This window comes from Zea mays, chromosome 3 (assembly GCF_902167145.1).
Source record: "Zea mays cultivar B73 chromosome 3, Zm-B73-REFERENCE-NAM-5.0, whole genome shotgun sequence".
In the NCBI taxonomy this organism is placed as follows: domain Eukaryota; kingdom Viridiplantae; phylum Streptophyta; class Magnoliopsida; order Poales; family Poaceae; genus Zea; species Zea mays.
The window spans coordinates 9263408-9284341 of record NC_050098.1 but is presented as its reverse complement, the minus strand read 5'-3'; the positions used below and the strand labels follow the sequence as shown (position 1 = coordinate 9284341).

At 43.5% G+C, this 20934-nt stretch overlaps 2 protein-coding genes across 2 annotated transcripts; both read right to left on the bottom strand.

Moving 5' to 3' along the window:
* Positions 1-734: 734 nt before the first annotated feature.
* LOC100381599 (uncharacterized) lies at positions 735-6277 on the bottom strand. Its single transcript, NM_001320895.1, is given in 11 exon segments — positions 735-1606; positions 1907-1949; positions 2347-2458; positions 2635-2724; positions 2797-2959; positions 3744-3850; positions 3986-4067; positions 4136-4173; positions 4253-4339; positions 5811-5921; positions 6031-6277. Coding segments are annotated over 11 exon segments (1512 nt in total). The 5' UTR covers positions 6187-6277; the 3' UTR covers positions 735-1083.
* A 1191-nt stretch (positions 6278-7468) lies between these two features.
* On the bottom strand, positions 7469-11617 carry LOC100273178 (FRIGIDA-like protein 4a). Its single transcript, NM_001147623.1, has 3 exons — positions 10281-11617; positions 8923-9098; positions 7469-8073 (listed from the first exon to the last, which is right to left on the bottom strand). Exons 1-3 carry the CDS (start codon positions 11575-11577, stop codon positions 7627-7629), a joined length of 1920 nt encoding a protein of 639 aa, NP_001141095.1. The 5' UTR covers positions 11578-11617; the 3' UTR covers positions 7469-7626.
* Positions 11618-20934: the final 9317 nt, after the last annotated feature.

Below are 20934 nucleotides of genomic sequence, written 5' to 3'. Positions count from 1 at the left end.
TTTCTAATTAAATGATTTATTATGTGTGTGTTAAATAATTTGATTTAGACAAATAATTTTTTAAAAAAAATTTAGGGCTAGTTTAACAACTTCATTTTTCTAAAGGATTCTATTTTCACAAGAGAAAATAAACTAATTTCCTCTGGGAAAAGATGCCCACATATTTGCGCGGATGGCAAAAGACTTGTGTCATAAAATCTCTAATGCCGATGGCCTGGCTAACGAGCTCAACTAAACAGACAATAACTAATGATGTGTTTGGTTTGATGAATCACTCTACCCAAAATAAAGTGGTGCATCATGAGTCCATTTCTCAAATTTGGTGGGATGACTCCATTCCACATATTAGTACTAAACAACTAACTATAAGGAATGAGGTGGTGATGGATTAACTCACTCCATTCCACAAACCAAACAAAAAGGTGAGGAGTGAGAAGATGATGAACTACATCATTCCTCAAACTAAACACTCCATAACTTCATGGAACTCAGAAGTTGGCCACCCATCCAATCATACCAATAATTCATGATCGGCCCATCATCTACCTCGCCCTCCATGCAATTACGTACGATTAGTCCGCTTGGAATTTCTTTTTTTATGCTTCTATGTTTCTTCTATAAAAATAGATCGATTTCTATAAAATTCATGAACACAGATGATGGCAATCAACATAAAATATCGCAGGCTGACATAAACCTGCTTATCTTAAGTTAGAGTCTTAGAGAGGCAAGCTGTCTAAAGCAAACATAAGCACCATTTCTCTTCGAATGCATGGATAACATAGTTCACATCAGAAGCATTTCATCAGCAAGATTTTTGGGTGCTCCAGTGGTGATGCATCGCAGTATAGTGTCTAAATGCATATGTACAAATCACCATACAAGTGGGTCAGAGGTGTCCCAATGACTTCGTGAAGATAACACATCGGATATGGGGAAAACGCCGGTGCTGTCTGCGTCTGATTCCGGCCAGCCGGTAGAAGTGAAACTATGGAAGTGCCTAGTGACGCTAAACCTGTGGAATTCAACCGGCTCCCACAAGGCAAAATCCAAAATACCGCATGCAACCGAACCTCTGCCAAATTACCCACTTTCATCCTCTGAGTCTGCAACAACCTGTGCAAGATCATCTTCAGAGCTCGAGAAAGTAATGTCAGGCTGCTTGGAGACAGGCGTGGGCCTTTGCCTCAGTGTTTTCTTCGCCATTGGTGGAGGGGTGACCTGACCTGGATGCATAGTCTCTTCATCATTCTTCATGTTTCGTTGGCTCCGACGAAGCCCTGGCCGAGGCTTGTCATTTGCCAAACGGGCAGCAAGACGGGTTCTCTTGCGTGGTACAGACACATCCTCCTCCATGTCGCTCTTGTAGGAATCAGAAGCATTATTGTCTCCGTCACTGTCAGCGGAGCTGACACCCCTGTCACTGTAGTCTCCGTCTTCCTCATCGCCAGAGCTCAGGTCACTTAGGTACTTGGCATCCTCCTGTCCTCCATTTTTGTTGTTTTCAGAATTGATGTCAGATCTTCCATCGGCACCTTTGTCTCCATGATGTGAAGCAGGTTTCTCTTCTGTTCCTGCCTCACGTGAACCTTGTACTTTTCCTTTCCTAAAAAAGGTACAGTAAAGTCTTTTTAAGAAGAATGCTTCCTAGTTACTTAATAAAAAAACAATTGATAAGATTTCAATAGATCATTTAGACATTGACTTGTTGAGATTGCAATCCAAAGTTCATACGTGATATTTCTTTGAAGTTAAAAATGCAACCTAAATTCCCACTTCCCAGAGTTTTCTATGCATATTTTCCCCCGAACGTCCATCAAAAGTATGTGTCATGCCTTTACTATAAGAAGATAACAGGTGCTGATGTTATAGATAAAATACGAGTACTGGAATGGTCCAAACTTACTGTACAGCTCTTATCGCCTCCTCAATGGAACGATCAAAATCAGCTGCACACAAAAGATATCGAAGATTAAGAAAAAGACAGTTGGTAAAAAATGTCAATTTTATTCAAGTGTTTTGTGAATCCAGTCAGAATAGATATTGGAAGCAACATGTAGCAGACACCACAAATATTATTGTCTTGCAGCAAGAATTGTCAACAGCACTGGCTCACAATTAATGGTTAAAGATAGTAGAAACACGTTAATTTGGATGCATTTATAGAATGTCAGAGATTCTGACAGAAGAAATGAGGGATGGAATTGCCACATGACATTCAACATAACCATCAAGGTGACAATTCACAGCCCAAAGATTCTTGGCCAGGTAAAAGTGACCATATCAAGCTTGAATGTTCGATGGCCTTTTGTGTTGATGGAAATGATCAATAAAGAAGCCCCTTACAGTAATTGTAGCTGACAGGCCGACGTTCCCGCAATGAACGGGTTTGGAATGTGTTAGTAAAAGCTAAAAGTTTGTCCTTCTTCTCCTGCCGTTTTAAACGTCTCTCTTTTTTCTGTAGAGACATATCAGATAAATGAGCTGCACGAAAACAACACTTGATGCAAATGATTATTCAGCTATTTTTCAAATATTATACAAGCATTTGTGTTTCTAACAATTATGTACTAATTACAAAAAACATAGGCGGAAATAGATAGGAACTTAGGAAACATATCAGCTGGTGTCTACCTTTTGAAAATTCTCCACAGCTGGAATAACTTCTGTCTTAAGATAATCTGCAATAGCAGATTCAGCACGACCCTTTCTGGATAACTTCTCCTGTCAACATCTTATGTCAAATACAGTAAAAATATAAGCGAGCATCAAATATATATAAGCAGAAGCCCTTACTGATATTTCAAGAAACTCGTCAAGGTTAGTTGCAACTGTTTCCCAGTAAATATTGGTAACTGGTTTTGTCAAACGGCCACCCTTTCCCATCCAATTCTGCTTAAAATTAACTGTTACGTCTTCTGTGTATAATCTATGGCCAATAGTTGAATCACCGTCATACCTAACAAGCAGGAGGATTTCATATGACAAGGTCAGGAAAAAAGAGATAACAAGGACTTATTGACTTAATTTTCTGGAAATTGTTAATGAAAGGATATGAACTTTAAAATGAAAGACTCAAGGTCCAAAACTCAGATAAGACTACCACATTTGAAGCAAATGTACATCCATAGCAGAGTTCTTAATGCAATAATGCATACATGTAAAAACTCTGGTTACCAGGCATGATCTCATAACAAACTTGTAATCATCCATACCATTGAGAAGCGACATGCTAGCTATGCAAATGAGGGCAGATTCAGGGTGGAAAAGAGCTGTGAAATTAGTATGAGATGGTTCAAAAATAATTTTATTAACGCAGCATCGCACGCCAAGTGTGGTTAGTTTGACAATAAGAAAACTTGAAAAACTTCATTTAGATTATCTTTTCATTTACCCAAAAATGCAAAAGCAGTCCTTATGGTTCAGAATCTGGATCAGATCAACCAAGCTAACTAAGCGTTCAAAACAGGAACAAGATAAATATCAAGTTTAAAACATACAACCCTTTCAGCATATTCTAGTGATTCAAAATACTACAGATAGCAGCTAAAACCATTCTGAACTTTCTGTTCAAAATTTCCAAAGCCAACATATCAGTCTATTGTTTCATTACATCAAATTCTTTCACTTACTGTTTTGAAACCTATTGTTACTGAAGCAATTTAAATTGTGAATCAGTACTTCATTGACTGGAGATGATAGATCATGAATTCGGCAATGATAAAGAACAGAAAATGACTTACCAGTATGTAGTCCCACTACTGCCACTGCCTAGTTTATCTTTCCGAAAGTTGGAAATATGAGTTCCTTTCTTCATTTCATCATTAACATACCACACCGCATCATCTTGCTGAATGATAGGTAATTTCAGTCAGGTAAATGCGGAATGAAATACTAGATTTATTTATTAAACCAGCGAGACTGACCAAAACTCTTAGTTTACTGGGATTTTACAAAAATGAAGCATTTTTAACAAACGGCATACCTCAGATCGGACTTCACAAAGCGCTTTTAGTATCAACAACCGCTTGATTGGATCTTGCTGCTTATACATCTCGACTTCTTTCCTGCAAACACAAATAGGTTGTAGCAATAAAATCATCATAGACAAATGCAATAGTAGACTTACTCATACCCTGAATTATTTCTGAAAGGGTTTGCTCCTTCAGCAACCTGAAACCAAAATAATATCAAGATTTGGGCGAACTCTATTATAATCATGTCATGGAAAAAAACAAGTCTAACAACATACCCACGACCACCAATCTGTTAGCTTTTTGGCAGTTACAATAATCCATCCATCCTCATCTTTTAGATGTTTGTTAACTGGAGGTATTCCCTGGCATATTTGGTAGCAAAGGTGAGCAAGCAACATATCAAACGAACATGACATGGTCCAAGATAAAATAAAGTGGATGTTAATTGTGTCAGAAACAAGACAGATTGTGCTAAAAATGTCAAGTCACAAAATTTCGTCCTTTCATATGCAGAACTAGAGTAAAGCCCAGAGTAAATGATGCAAAAAATGGTAACTAATATGCAAACCAGTCAAGATGCCGACAACGTATGCACTATGCACAAATGCTGACAATGTGTGCATGTTTGGTAAATTGGTTTGCACAGCTAAGTTCTGAGAGAGAGAATGACAGATAGGTAGACACTACTGTTCGCAGAAGTCGTTCACCATGCTAACATAACAACTTCCAGAATGATGAACAAAAAACTTGCAATACGCTGAAAATAAAGGTGACTACACATGCATATAAACAGTTAGCAAACCCTTTTTTGTCGTCGTTTTAATTAAATCATCAGATAATCATATACTATCCCTAGCTTCAGACAACAAGAATGCTCATAACTACAAGGAGTCATCTTGTTATACTTGGTCAATAAGAAAAGACTGCTAAATATCTTTCAATTGATCGTAAAATGGATGTTTGGGTTCAACCAAGATACGAACTATCACAACCATGTTCTGTACCAATTGAACACATGATAAGAGACTAAGAGAGACAAAAAGTAAAATGATCCTATGCTCTCTGCAAGTTTATTGTGGTTCATGACGCCACTATCTCACTAACACATCAGTCATGAACACAGAAATCTAGACAGAAAAAAAAAAAGAAAAATGATCCTATGCTCTCTGCATGTTTATTGTGGTTCATGAACACAAACCGTTCCTCTACCTAATTTGAACGCAAATGCAATTCTACCAATTGCCTTACGCACAATGGTGGATGGCAAGCTAAACAGAAAAAAAAGAAAATGATCCTACGCTCTCTGCAAGTTTATTGTGGTCATGACGGCACTAGCTCACTAACAAATCACTAGGGGTGGTAATGGGCTCTAGATTTTACACTATAAAATTTAAGGATCGAATAGGATTAGAATCGGGCTCTATTCATATTCATTTTTGAACTAGAATTAATTAAGGGCCCTAACTTTTTGTGAAGAAACATTTGGATCGTGATCCATTACGATCCCTACACATCAGTCGTGAACACAGAAATCGTTCCTCCACCTAATTTGAACGCAAAATGTAATTATGACAACGGCCTTACACACTGTTGGATAACAAGCTATACAAAAAAAATGATCCTAAACTCTCTGCAATTTTATTGTGTTTCATGATGGCACTAGCTCACTAACACATCAGCCGTGAGCACAGAAAGCGTTCCTCCACCTAATTTGAACGCAAGATGCAATTCTGCACGCGGTCTTACACACACTAGCGGATGGCAAGCTATGCATTAACGCTCCGCGAATCTGAAACGAGTATACAGAGCCACGGGGGGGCGCAAACAAGTCACCTTCAAAAGGGCAATGTGTATGCGAGCTAGGTCGCGGTTGTTGGACGCGAGTGCCATCTCGATCTCATCCGCGGATAGCCCCAAGTTCGCCTCGATCACCGGCTCAAACACCTGAGACCAAGGAAACCAGAACCCGAATCACACCCCACGCGGACTGAAAAAGCGGAATCAGCTCATGCGATCCGCGGTTCGAGGGAGGGAGAAGAAACCCTAGGCTCACCCTGAGAAAGTGGAGCACGGATGCAAGTTCCCAGCGGCGGCGGAGGAGGACGACGGGGTCCTCAGAGACGGCGGCGGCGGTCGCCTCTTCCTGAGGCGGCGAACTCGAGGGCTTGGCCGGCGACGAGGGCTTGGCACGCTTCGCCGGCGAGGCCATTGGGGAGGAGGGCGGGAAGCGGAGAAATTTTTTGTGGGCGTGAGGCGGGAGGGAGTTAGTTCAGGGGAAGGGAGTGCTTGAGTGGCGGGCGGGGGCGAGACGGCACTTGGGGCTCCGGTTTCGGCGGTGGAAACGGTTTTATCACTTGTGCGCGCGGAGGCGGTGTCATGGGCTTGGGTTGGGCCGGCGTGCTACTTTTAGGCCCAGCGTTAATCGTGAATGAATGACGCAACAGAGTACCAAGCTTGATAGGTAGTTAGGTTTCACATCTAATCAACAAAATCGTTGGAGTTTTTTAGTAGTGTTTGGTTCCAAAGTTAGTTTGGATGGAGCAGCTTCATGCTAGAAACTGTCATGTCCGAAAGATTTTTTGGGAGCTAGATGCTTCAATAATATTTAAACATAATTTTCTTTTTTTAGAGTCACTCTATCCCATATAGAAGCAATTCAAACAACAATAAATTGAGAACGGTACTGCTCTACACCACCGTACTCCAGAACCAAATACTATCTTAAAAATGGTTTGACTAACTTAAATGCCTCATTGTTTTCATTTATTGTAGTTAGTTGTTTTGTCATGACTCTGAAAGTGTAGATATTCGGGTTATCCAAAAAATTTAAAATACCGAATTTTTCAGGACTCAGCCGTTTCATACATTAAATACCGAACTACCAAAATACTGAATTTATCAGGACTCCGCCGAACGATTCGTGGCCGACTGGCCGGCAGTTCGGTATCTAATAATGTCTTATGATAGGAAAGCATAGTGCATAGATACAACATACAAAATATGCCAAGTTCTCTCTTGTAGCTAAGATATAGTGTAAAGACAATATCAAGTGACCGAAAAAAAGATGGTGTTGAGATTTGTATTCATGACAAGCGGGTCATTTGACTTTACGAAGATTGTTAAAGTACCTTCTAATAGTTTAAGTTTTTTTTTTTTTTGCGTTGAAGGTATGTTTATGCTATTGCACTTCCCTTGAGTTTGCCGCTATCTATTGATGAAATATTCTACATTTTCGAGGGAAAATAGAAATGTGGAAAATAGTCATGGGAATCTCTGGGTAGATTTTTATTTATAGTGTCTGCTTAGTTGGACGTGTCAACTCCTTTTGCTATTAGCACGAGAATATTACCACCTCCGTTCTTAAATATTTGAACTAAAATATAGAACGTGACAAATAAAAAAGATCGACGGAGGTAGGTAGTATATCAGAAGCTGGTAAGAAGCCCACGTATGCCTGCGCCACAAAATTATGGAAGACACAGTTCAAATTTAACAAAGCAAACACAGTACCATAGAATGTGTACTACACGACGTTCAATATCCAGCATCCATCAAGAACTGAACAAGTATGCTTGAATAGCTGGAGGCATACATTATCCCTATTAGCCAGAAAACAAGGAGCATTCAGTTACAACAAACAGCCCTAGACCTAACGACGGAATGGTTGCTGCCCACCACCGGTTGCAAAGCTAGGGGAGCCACCATACGTGGCTCCAGGTCCGCCATATGGTACACCACCTCGTCTCCCCGACACGCTCCCAGGGACAGAGAATGGTGATGCAGCTGCTGGGTTTATATATCCAGCATGAGGTGCGTAGTTTAAGGAACGTGAGACTGGGTTCTGGAAACGCGGACCAAAGCTTGAGCCCCTAGCAGCCTTGGCAGCAGGGAAGGGATAGGGTCCAGCTGCGCCGCGGGATCGCTTGTTCGGGAATCTGCTTGGACCAGCTGCCTTCTTCCTATCAGACTTCTCTTTCTCCAACTTCCCTAACTTCTTCCTCAGGACCTCTAAAGGAAACACCGATTGTAGCTGGCAGGACTCGACGCACCTTATGACGGACCTGTATGCATTGCCCTCCAAGCTGTTTGCCTCTTCCTGGGAAAAAAATGAATCCATCTTGAGCTTGAGTAATTAAGTACAATAACAGAACGTCCATCATTTTTTATTTGACGCCAAATAGTGCAAAAATGAACTGCAAAACGTCAAATAAAAAAATGGAGGGAGTAATACAGAAAGACACCCTTCAGAATCCAAGAGCAAGAAACAAATGTGCAAAGTAGTCCAAATGACTAGTATAACAGTAATACAGTATATGAGATACTACCAGCTACAAAGACGAGTCCATTCAAAGAACAATTCATGGCAGAAGAGAAAATTAGGGTGATGCACATGGGTTTATCAATATCAAGGTCCATTAAAAAATAACTGTAGGTACTGTCACAATGAAGGTTTTAGTGCTGATTCTAGTTTAGTAATTTTATCATTTCATCAGCATAAAAAGGATTAAAATCTGAAAATGACGTGTTTTCCAGGTTGTGGGTGCTGTTAGCTGTTGACATGTAACCAGTGTTTCTGGACTGGAATTTATCAACGGCTGTGGTGCTTTGTATTCAGTTGTAACTGGATTTAAGTTTGTTAGTTTGGGAGTTTGCCTAGCTGGCTGAACCCTCTGTGTTCACTGTTCAGAGGTGACGGCTTTTGCTAACGTTTCTCTGCATCACCATTGTCTCAAACATAACGCTTGCAATTTTGTGGTTTCATGGTAATGGAACTCAACTCAGCCATTATGAAAAAAAATAACTTTATCATAAATAACTAGACTAAATACAAGATTCCTCAGAGCTATCTGGGAAGAAAAAAGGGCTCTGCTTATATTGAATTATTTATTAAACAATCAATAACAGAGTGATTGGAACAAGGGTATAAGAGAAATACGTTACTTACAAGTGCAGAACTGGAATGTCTTCCACTTTTCAACACTGCCTGAGCCTTATCAGTGGAATTCTGCAGATAAGATTTGAAGAGAGGCACAGGTGGAAATTTCCCAAGCAAATCAGCCTCATGGGCAACATATATAGCCTCTATAGCATTCCCTGACTTTATTAGTTCCTCAACAATATCTGAAAAGAAGCGCCAAAGTAGCTTTTGTCAACTCTTGTTTCTCGTTTAAAAATGCTTGTTATTAGAGTACAGTTGATTTGACCAAAAAACTAAATGAAATTGCCGGCAACGACTGTTATGCAAGCAGTCCTTCTGTGCAAGCAAACCATCTGATTCATTAGATCGTCATCCAACCGTAGGTCACATTTAACACTTAAACCCTTCCACCACCAGCTCAATAATCTTTATAAAAAAACCCCTAACAAATCATGGTTGTATCTGTGGTTGGATCGTAATCTAATGGATCAGATGGTTTGCTTGCACGCTTGCACAGAAGAACTGCTTGCATAACAGTCATTGCCGAAATTGACAGATGTGACAAAATCCAACATAGATCAAGGAAAGCCTGGTTCATTTCTCACCTAAAAGAAAAATCTTCAATTTAAAATATGCGCTACGTTAGTCTGGTTAACAGATCCAGGAAACACATTGTTCAATAAAAAAACAAGATTAGAACTGGTTATACATAAACTTGAGACTACGTTAACTTTAGTAAATCAATATGCACTCTCCTGAGAGGCTGAGACGAACTATTAAAACAACAAACACAGTTGAATGTCGGTCAACTACAGTGTGGACTGAGCGATGGGGAGCTCAAACCATGTTCTGCATATGAAAGCCTCTTTGAAAATCAAAATCATGGTAGTTTTCAGTTTAATGAAATCCAACGATGATTTCAGAAGTTTACATTTTTCTAAAAAAAATGCCCCATACTCAAAATATGGGTGTTTTTCAGCACCAATGGTAACATTACCAGTTTATCACCAAACAAATTTCAGCACGTTAGATCCAAAAATCAAAACACTAAAGCAAGCATACAGAGACAATGAATAGGCTGACACAAGGATTATGAGATTATCTCAAATGAGGTGTTCAGATGGACACCCTAAACCTGAGTACCTGACACAAGATTATGAACACATATGTCTCATTCTTGAACAAAGATTATCGGTTTGTTGAGTAAACTTGAGAAATAGCTACAATAAAAATAAGCAAATTTGATCTAATAATCTAACCACAATAGCTCTGACTTCTGACAAATACCATACAACCACAATTCAAAGAAGAACAATTCGATCATGAATCAGATAAATAAATATGACTTATAGCATACTTAATAAACAAGGTTAATTGATCATCACCTCCAAGGCTTTCCTCAAATCCAAGCACGCATGCAATCCTAGCAAGCTCCCTCTTCCGTCCATTAGCAACAAACAGCCTTCTCAAGAACTCCTCATCGAACTTATCCTTCAATCCAAATGCCGCTACCATCTGCACAAATATCTGTGCCTCCGATTGCTCTGATGCACCCTTATTACCTTCTTCTCCCGTCTTCACTTTCATGGTGCCCACTGCTGCTCCCTTCTTCTCATCCTCATGTCCTATTTTCTCTGCCCCTTGTCCCTCCTGAGACACCTTACCCTCTGCCCCTTGTCCCTCCTCAGACACCCTTCCCTCTGCCCCTTCTCCCTCCTCAGACACCTTCCCCCCTGCCCCTTCTCCCTCCTCAGACACCTTTCCCTCTGCCCCTTCTCCCTTCACCTCATTCCCTTCCTTTCCTGGTGCCTCAGGTTCCTCTACTTCCTCTGGGTCATCCTCCTCCTCCTCTTCCTCCTCCTCCTCTGGGTCTTCCTCCTCTTCCTCTTCCTCGTCCTCTTCCTCCACCTCCTCCTGCTCCTCATCTTCTTTTCCTTCTTTCTTCTCTGTTGCTCCTGAGTTCTCTGACCCATCAGCTTCGGCCATCTCCACCTCCTTGTCTTCAGAAGACAAATTGTCCATATTGATCCCAAAGCGCTCTTGCCACTCTTTGGTTACTGCAAACGCCCTCTCAACCAATGTATCTCCTATCTCGGGAGGCTTCCTGCCATCCAAATCGAACAAAGAGCGCAGCAACATGCCGAGCACCCAGCATTGGTCCCCGCCGACGCCGTCGCCAGCGGCTAAGAAATCGCTTACCACGTCGAGGACAAGGCGGGGCGGGTCGACGGCCATGGCGACGGCGGGGCCGGCCTCCCTCCGGACTACCGCGAGCTCCCGGCGGCGTGCGGCCATGAAGCGCCAGAGCGCAGCAGCGTCCATGCGGCGGCATATCCACCGGAGCGCGCCCTTGATGTCGGTGGGTGGTGGCCCGGTGGATTCAGTCTCGGCCTCAGCGACGGCGGCGGAGAGCGCGGCGGAGGCCTCAGCGAGGCGCGCGGGAATGGAGGACTCGCGGGCCTCGAGCGCTGCGAGAGTCTCGGAAGTGGAAACGTCGGCGGCGGCTAGGGCTTCGTCGAGTGCAGCGGAGCGGGAGGCGAGGTCCTCCTCGCGCGAGGCAAAGTGTGCGAGGGCGCGCGACCAGGCGCCGTGGCAGTCAGAGAGTACCTGCTGCTGGGACTCGAGGAGGGCGAACAGGCGTCGGGCCTCGCCCGCGGCGGCGGAGTCCTCGGTGGTCGCCATGGCGGTGAGGGTTGGGGGGAGCGAGGATGGGGATTAGAGGAGGAACGGTCTAGATGGACTTGTTTCGTTGCCGTGGACAATGGAATTGGGTTTTGTTCTCGATTTTTACATGAGGGTTCTAATGGACCTACTTATGTTAACGCATTTGGGCTTAGCTGTGCCCAGTCGGTTTGGAAGTTTAATGGGCTCATCACGATGGACATACTCGTTTTGCTCACGGACTAGTCTGTAACAAAGAAATTATATATTCGTTCTAAATTTGGCTAAAGTAATTATTACGTATAAATTTGGTCAAATGGTCAAGGCAGACGTCTGCTTAGGGGGTAATTGATTTATAGAGGCTAATTTTTATTCTCTATATTTTATTTTATTTTAGTCTCTAAATTGTCAAATACGGAAACTGAACGTATTTGACAATTTAGAGACTAAAATAGAATAAAATTTAGGGAATAAAAATTAGTCCCTAAAAACCAAACACTCTCTAAACCTAACTAAAGTCTAGTGACTAAAATCTAGTCACTAAAATACTCTATTTGGTTTCAGCTACTAAACCTAACTAAAATGCATTAATTGTTCCATGTAAGACTGCATTACCTCTAATTAATACATTGTTTCTTGCTCCTATCGGCTGCTCATTTATGTTGCTTGCTGCCAACACAGCATATAGCACACAACAATCACAACATAGCACACAAAAATCGCCTCTCTATTTTATTTCTACCTTCGTCCATACACCATAGCACACAAACAATAATATGAAACATAACATCTTTATTACATATAAAAAATTGCTAAGCTCTATTAAACAAACCATCGACGATCCAATCACGAAACTCATTCATATTTATATCTTCGTCCATATCAAGCGTAGTGTCTCTATTTTGTTGTGAACCTGCTGCTCCGGATGTAGGCTCATCATGATCGCATAAACTAAAGTCGTCATCTGACATAACACTCTCTCTAATGAAATTGTGAAGTGTCATGCAAACTATAATTATTTGGACGGCTACCTCTATCCATCGGAGAGCCAGCTCCTTCTCTGGAGGAGCTGATGGAGTGTGACCAGACCGAGAACTTTGGCGGAGAACCGAAGGAGTTGCGACCGATAAAACCGCCGAGAGACGATGTGACCACGGATCCGGTTTGACAAAGTGGACGCACCTACAGATCTGACTCGCCGATGGATGGAGGTGACCGGATTCGGTGGAGAAGAATGGAGGAGGAGACGACGAATTTTGGAAGAGCAGCACGGTGTGAGGGTTTGGTAAAGGAACCGAGCGAGGGGCAGTGTGATATCCTAGCCCCTGGGATGGGATGTCCTGGCCCAAGGCTTAATAGAATTAATAGTGTAATCATACCAACAAGGTGCATCTTCTTTTTCGGAAGCCTACCTCGAAAGAACCTCCAAGTTAAGCGTGCTTGACTTGGAGCAATTTGGGATGGGTGACCGTCCGGGAAGTTTTCTCGGGTGCGCATGAGTGAGGACAAAGTACGCACAAAAGACTTGCGTTGGTCTGTGGGGACAATATATGATCCTAGAGAGCTGCCATGAGTAAGTACCGCCGGTCCAGGGATTGGACGGGGTGTTACAAGTGGTATCAGAGCCGACCCTCGCGGTTTCACGGGCGTGTGTGGGCTAGGGGGTTCGAGTATATGGCGCATGGCGCATGTGGGCCCGAAGTGGTCACATGGCATGGCATATGACGACACTAGACATATAGACGTGGTCAAGAGGGGAGGTTCCTGGATTGGGGTTGACCGACGAGGACGTCGGTCTTCTAAGGGGGTGGATTGTGATATCCTAGCCCCTGGGATGGGATGTCCTGGCCCAAGGCTTAATAGAATTAATAGTGTAATCATACCAATAAGGTGCATCTTCTTTTTCGGAAGCCTACCTCGAAAGAACCTCCAAATTAAGTGTGCTTGGCTTGGAGCAATTTGAGATGAGTGACCGACCGGGAAGTTTTCTCGGGTGCGCATGAGTGAGGACAAAGTGCGCACAAAAGACTCGTGTTGGTCTGTGGGGACAATATATGATCCTAGAGAGCTGCCAGGAGTAAGTAACGCCGGTCCAGGGATTGGACGGGCAGTTGGGGAAAAGGGGAAGGGCATGTGAGACAAACAACCACTTTAGTCACTTTTAGTTACCCCTTGGTTACTAGATGACTAAAGGTTAGTCACCCACTTTAGTCATTCATGTTTGACTAGGTGCGTGCTCGTGCGTTGCAACGGGAGTACGCTGGGATGAGCACGATACATATCTGATCGGATCTTATATTTCCTTGGGGGTCTGAAGAAGGTTTGCTCGGAAGCCCATCTAGTTAGGTGTCCGTGTGTTGCAACACAATACAAAATATTGGACAAAATGTCTGGTTATCTACGTGTTCAATAGTATATCCGAAAGAGAAGCATAAAAAAGCAGATGAGTGAGAGAGTGAAATAGAGACAGATGCAAGTGCACCGTACAAAAAAGCATACATGTGTACAATGGCCATGATACAAGTAATAGCTTGCAAGTTTATAAAAAACAGAATACAACAGAATTGGACATTAGCATACACCGATTTAATGGTTGCACATATAAATACAATCTTCCAGCGAATTTAAGTTGAGTTGCTAGTGTTGTACATATATATAAGGAGCTAACGGACGACTATATAGCACACATAAGCTGTCAGCTAGCGCCTCCAGCCCATCCATCGGTCCCTACCACTTGACAGGTTCCACAAGCTCCTCTCAACCGCCACCTCCATGTTCTGCAATGCACACAGAAAAGTACAAGTAGAACAAGTCTAGTCAAATCCATCATTTGATGATTGTAGTTCTAATCACTAATGAAACATGAGATGGAACGAAGAAGGAAACAAGATAGCTTGGAGTACCTCATCGTTTGCACCCTTCTGCTCCACAAGCTATAACGTGAGCTACTTCAAAACCTTGAAGCGACAAATATCTAGTGGCCACAATAACACAATTATTTAGCCTATTAGTTGGGTATGTTTGGATCCTAACAACAAAAGTTTAGCAGATAATGATTATATGGAGAGATCCAAACAGGGCCACAATATTTCGCTTGGTATACCAAAACACAACATAAAATGTAAATATGTCCACCCATGAAATTCAAACAATTCAGAATTACCAACCAATTAGAAACCACCCACTACCTATATTCCAGGACCAACCGACAGAGCAAAAAAATGCAAAGAACTAAAGTTTCAGTTGGTATACCAAAAACACAACAACAATTATAAAATGTAAATATGTCCATCCATGAAATTTCGAACAATTCTGAATTACCAACCAATTAGAAACCCCTCACTACTTACATTCCAAGACCAACTGACATAGAACAAAAATACACAAAGGACTAAACTTTCAGTATTTCACTAAACATTATAGTACTTTCTCAAGGTATAAGACCAACTAACAGAGAGCAAAAATATCAGTGTACAAAGATGGAGCTGGGCTATACCCCATATCGCGGAAGACGACGACTTGCTTGCAGGATTTGCGCGCGGATGACGACTGCTTGCTTGCGGGGTTTTCGTGCGGAAGACGGCGCTTGCTTCCAGGGTTTGCGGGCGGAAGACGGCGGCTTGCTTGCGGGGTTTGCGGGTGGGTGGGGGTTGCCACGGGCAGAGGGGAGGTGGGGGCAGTCTACACTAATGCCTTAATAGTTAGTAGAGACCTGTGTTTCAGCAATCAACTTCTCTAACCGTTTCTTCAGGTAAGCTTGGCTGAGTTTCTCTCGACGAGCAGCATCCTGCTCTTGTCGTCGAGATCTTACCGTTGAGGCCTTCTGCCTTGCCTCAGTTACTTCCTCATGAACTTCCCTGCAGATGTACCACATCGTGCAAGTCAATCAAAAGGTCACAACACGTCATTGTACAAAATCCAAAGCGGCCACATTATATCGCCACGAGAAATCAAGGTGTTAAAGTCGAGAAGTTCAATAATATATTACAAAGAGAGGAAAATGTGCTGAAGCCAAGAAGTTCAGTGATATATTGATATCACTACTGGGCTATTGGCAATGATGTTCACTGATCTCACCATGTCATGAATATTGTCCGAAACTTGTATCAAGCAAGTATCAAACAATAGGTATCATGGATTTTTTTACTTGAGATCTCAAATCAGGTACCTAATAAATTAATGAAGTGTCTGAACATAAAAGATAGTATGTCAAGGGCATAAATTCGATGGCCCTTAATCCAAGCAGTGCACTTATGCCGATTCCCATCAACTACACCGCAAGGACAGGAATAGATAAGGAGATAGTCTAGATCCACTTATTTGTCATTTATTGATTAACCAGAATTCCATCCTCACATGGATGAGTAACTTGTCTTTTAAGAGACCATTCTCTAAAATCAAGGAATCAACTCAATCTAACCTTATCTTTAAATAACAAATTTAATCCTAAGAACACCATGAACAATACCTCACAACATGAAAAATATGTTGGCCCTGGCATAGCCTAGGACTGCTCCGTTTCATGTGCCTACTGGTATACAATAACCCAGCACCTAAAATTTCAATATCTTATATTGAAAGCTCAATTCATATTCATCGTGTTGTATGCCTATGCACTAAATGCTCAGATGCTATGAATATAGTACCATTTTTGTTTTCTTCATCAGGTAGCTCGCCTCTGGATAACTTTTCATACAACTCTGCTTTCTTTTCCAGAGCAGCATAGCTTGCAGAACCGTCTTTCACGGCTTTAAGCTCTAGCTTATCCCTGTGCCCAAAGTGCAACGACAGAGGAGGCATTTAGTTCTGGTCAATACTCACAACTCAAAAGCATGAAAAAGGACTTATGGCTATGTGAGGCTGAAAGCACAAGACAGTTGCATTGAAATCATGGCAACTCGAAATGTTGTATGAAGAGTAAAAAACAACATGACTCATGTTGAATGGAAATAAACTGCAAAGTAACAGAAAATTGTGGCCAGGGTAGCAGTTAACTGCACGGAGGAAGAGAACAACATCATATTTCTTTTTCTATACAAGAAAATATATTTCATTATATCTCTTGTTAGTGTAAATTCAAAACTGCCAGAGAAAAACTGGACTGTGGTTTGGGATAAGCATTGACAATAGCTCCATTGTTTTCTTTTGAGTTGGTTGTTACTTAGAAAACGCTTAAAAAGTGTTCACTCTAATTCAATAAACAATGTGAATTACATTCCCTGAAATCATCAGGCTGCATGGTGTTGCAGGCCGTTATCTTTTTTTGGCCAAAAAGGGATGTCCTTGAAAGCTAAGAAAGAGGTGCAAACCTTGTTTGAAGAAAACCAGAATCTGAAGAACCATAACTTCTGTCAGCCTATCAGTGGAGCATGATAACCTGAAAGCACTTCATCGGAATCTGTAGTGCTTCTGTAGCCGCTGCTCGGCCTCCGGCATCCGCAGCGCTGCGTTCATGGCCTCCGCCACGGACTCCACGCTCCACGGGTTGACGCGGATCGCGCCGCTCAGGGACGAGGAGCAACTGACGAACTCCGAGAGCACGATGACGCTCCGCTTGGGCGAGTCGTCTCCGAGCGCGGTGTTCTCCTGCCGGCACACCGTGTAGATGTAGGGGATCCGGTTGAGCCCGTCGCGGCACTGACGACGCAGCACTCGGCAGCCGCGTAGTAGGCGGCCTTCTCCTGCGGCGTCACCAGGGCGTCGATGAGCATGATCGGCGTGTACCCGGGGGTGCCAAAGCGCGCATTGACCCAGGCGCTGATGGCCCTGGCCTCGTCCTGCACGCCCTGCATGTCGCGCCCCTCGCTGCGCGTAGGGTTGGCAATCTGCACGAGCACGGCGCGGCCGCGGAGCTCCCGTCCTCCACGAGCAGCTGCTCCCATCACCAGGAACTTGAGCTCGATCCCCTTGAACAGATCGCGTCGTCGACACCGACCATGATGCGTCGTCCCTTGTACGCCTCGGTCACCCGCCGCACCACATCCTTCGTCTCCGGCGCCGAGACCACCGATCTGAGCTGGCCCATGTCGATCCCGAAGGGGAGGTACACGGGAAGGCACGGGAAATTGGCCAGCAGGTAGTCAGACAGCTCATCTGAGGCGGCTTCGGCTGGGAGGGTGCCGATGTGGAGGACGGGCGCGTTGGCGGGCAGCCCCGAGCGGAGCTGGTACGCGACGGTGCCGGCGTCGACGGAGAAGGCGAACCCGAAGGGCGACGCGCGGAGTGGCAGGCGGTGGGAGACGATGACGCGGCGTGGCGGGCGCGGGCGGCGAGGTGGGTGAGACCGGGGACGCGACAGACATGACGCGCGGGAGGCGGAGCGGCGTTGGCGACGACAGGGGCACCTCGTCGGCCGCGGCGAGGTCGAGGAGATTGTGGCAGGAGGTTGAAGGCATCGCCCCTCCTCCTGCATATCTCGGGCGCGTGAAGGGGGGGGGGCTCGGGCGCGTGAGGGAGGCGGCGAGCAACGACGGGCTGCTCTACCACGAGGTGCAGGAAGGGAAGCTCTGCGCCGTGCACTGCGTCAACACCGCCCTGCAGGGCCCCTTCTTCTCCGAGTTCGACCTCGCCGCGCTCGGGCGCGTGAGGGAGGAGAATCGCGGCGAGGGGGGAGGGGAGAGCGCGTAATCCGCGGGCGGGAGCGGAATCGCGGCGGGGGTGGCGGGCGGGCGCGTGATCCGCGGGCGGGAGAAGAACCGCGGCGGGGGCAGTCTACACTTTACTCTTAATAGTTAGTAGAGATTCTTTGATATAAAAGTGACTAAAGTACCAAACTCGACCATAGTCAGCCGACACCTACAACCTAATTGGCTTGGCTGAACTGTTGTAATGTCGATCAGTTCGAGTCTGTTTACAGGTCTCCTCCATGAGATGTAGTGTACTCCCCTTTGACTCCCGCCTTCAACAAGAATCATCATACAATTCTAAAATAGCATCACGTTAGAATATAGGAAACTAGCTCCGTTCTTAATTATAAGACATTTTGTCTTTTTATAGATACATTGTTTCAACTGCATATCTAGATATAATCCATATTTAAATAGGTAGCAAATGTTATACATCCATAAAAACCAAAACGTTCTATAACTTAAACCGAAGAGAGCATTAAATCCGACTAATTTATATATATACAAAATAAAAAAAATTTGCCAGAATAAATAGGTAGTAGCTTGAAAGTTGTATCTGGATTAAGAAAATCTAGGCAACCAAACAGGCTACTGCATGATTGATCATGACGGTTCTTCAGTAACACAGAAAACTGAACGGCAACAAAGTTACATGTACCAGATGGTTTTCATTTTCAGACCATTAATTCGCCCAAAGACGAAACTGTTGACTGTTGTGCATCGGAACCCGTATGATCTCAAGATCAGTGCACATAAACTAAAAGCCTACACAGTTAGCCGTCATGATCGATCAATCAGCTGAATTAATCCGTCATGAATAGTGCATCGTCTGAACCCGTCATGAGTCAGCTGGAACTAATTATTAGCTAAGATTAAACAAAAAATAGCGTAAATTAGATGAGGTCGATCAGCTAGCTGGCTGATAGAACACCTGTTAATTCCATCTAAAGTTCAGAGAGACTGTGATTATTAGCTTTTAGCTGGCTAAACACAGTTAGGCGTTGCCATCAAACTGGCCCTGGACTAGGTCGACGATGCCGGACGATGCCGGCCGGCGGTGTGTGCAGGCGGCGGCCGAATCGTTGTCGACTAACGTGTTGCCCACAAGAAGCCGTCGTCCAGCGAGAATAGTTTAGTTTCTTTTAAGGTATCCGATGCAAGCAAAGAGGCACAGCGGCGGGCACGAAGCGCAGATTCATCAGTGCTTAAACAACAGCAATGCACCATCTAGCTCACATGATCACATGCATGCATACAGACTTTGCATGCATGGGATGAGAATGAGATCACTCGGAACGTTGGCTGTGCCGGTGTCGCCACTCAGGCCTGCAGCATGTACTTCTTACTCCACGCAAGATCTAGCTAGTTCTTACTACCGGTTTAGTTCAACAGTTTAAACTTTATAAAACTCGCGCAACCAAATTATCTCTACACCAACCATTTTTACTGTATAAGTATATATATTTATCATCATCTAGTTAAATATGGACATAAAAACCAAGAATTAAAACGAATAATATTTTAAAACAGATAGAGTATATCAAAGTAGTTTATAAAAGATACGTAAAATGACTATATATAAAAGCTAAAATGTTTTATAACTTATAGAATGTATGAAGGTACGTTCCCTGGATTGGTGTAAAAGGCCACCAAGGATCGATCGATGTTAGCCTGGTCTTAAAATAGGATCAGACTCCATTAATTGTTTTATGGGTCACAAGCAGCTGGCGATGAAAAATAAAGCGAAAGGGGGTGGGCGGCGGGGAAAGGAAATTAAAGCTGGAAATGGCCTGGATCTTTCCTAGGTAATCATGGATAATGGCGCCACGCTAATTGCTGATGCACGCAACCAACGTTCAACAGCGGCGGACACTCCTGGTGGGCCCATGCATGCATGTGACACGCAGGACGCAGCTGCTTGATGATGACCACCTGCGCTCAACTAATTAATCACGGATCGTCGTCTTCTCATGGGGTACATGTATGTCACATGCAAACCAATGTGGCACACAGGTACTACTGCAAATAATCCATGACGGCAATTGCCAAGGCCAGCCGCGCGCGCAAGCCACTGGTGTACATGTATGTATGTATATCACTAAGCTTCCTAGCAACTTCTGTCTTTGCTAACTCTTTTAGGTTTCTGTGTCTCTCCTCCGATCCCAGGACAAATCAATGTCAGCTAGTTCATTTCAAGGCAAGTTAATAACTAGTACTTACCATTTTAACAATTCTTCTACTTAATTCCAGCTACGTACAAATCACCAAAGACACTGTGGCTATAATTTACAAGATCGATCTCTCACATATATGCCGGGCCCGGATCGACAATTTGGAAACTATACAGAGTTCATGACGTGTACACTGTCCAAGCCTCCAAAGCACACCAACAAATTCGAGGTTGTAACGTACGTAGAAGAATCCAATGAGTCTGCTAACACTAAAAGTTAGCGACCAAAAATCAATATCAGCGGATTCAAATAAACCTGCTAATAAATCTTCTAAATATTACCTGGTAGACTACTATTGATTTCATTAGCTACTAGGTGAGTGCCCGTGCGTTGCAACGGGAATATGTAATACAACAATACCCTATATACAAATGTGTATTATACTGTTATAAGAAAAAGTTTCGTAATTCATTTGTGATCCTAGCCATACATAATTTTTTATATTTTAATCTACCTATTTCATCACTATATTGGAACCATCAATACCATGCAAACTTCTATATATGATAGTACAATGCATC

Bases quoted from the DNA above. Each gene is read 5' to 3' on its own strand.
- LOC100273178 (NM_001147623.1), bottom strand. From the start codon at position 11,577: ATGGCGACCACCGAGGACTCCGCCGCCGCGGGCGAGGCCCGACGCCTG. The intron at 9,099-10,280 runs GTGATGATCAAT...GCTTCTTTTCAG, and splicing joins ATTTGAGGAAAGCCTTGGAG to ATATTGTTGAGGAACTAATA. The intron at 8,074-8,922 runs GTAAGTAACGTA...TTTTTTTCCCAG, and splicing joins GACATTCCAGTTCTGCACTT to GAAGAGGCAAACAGCTTGGA.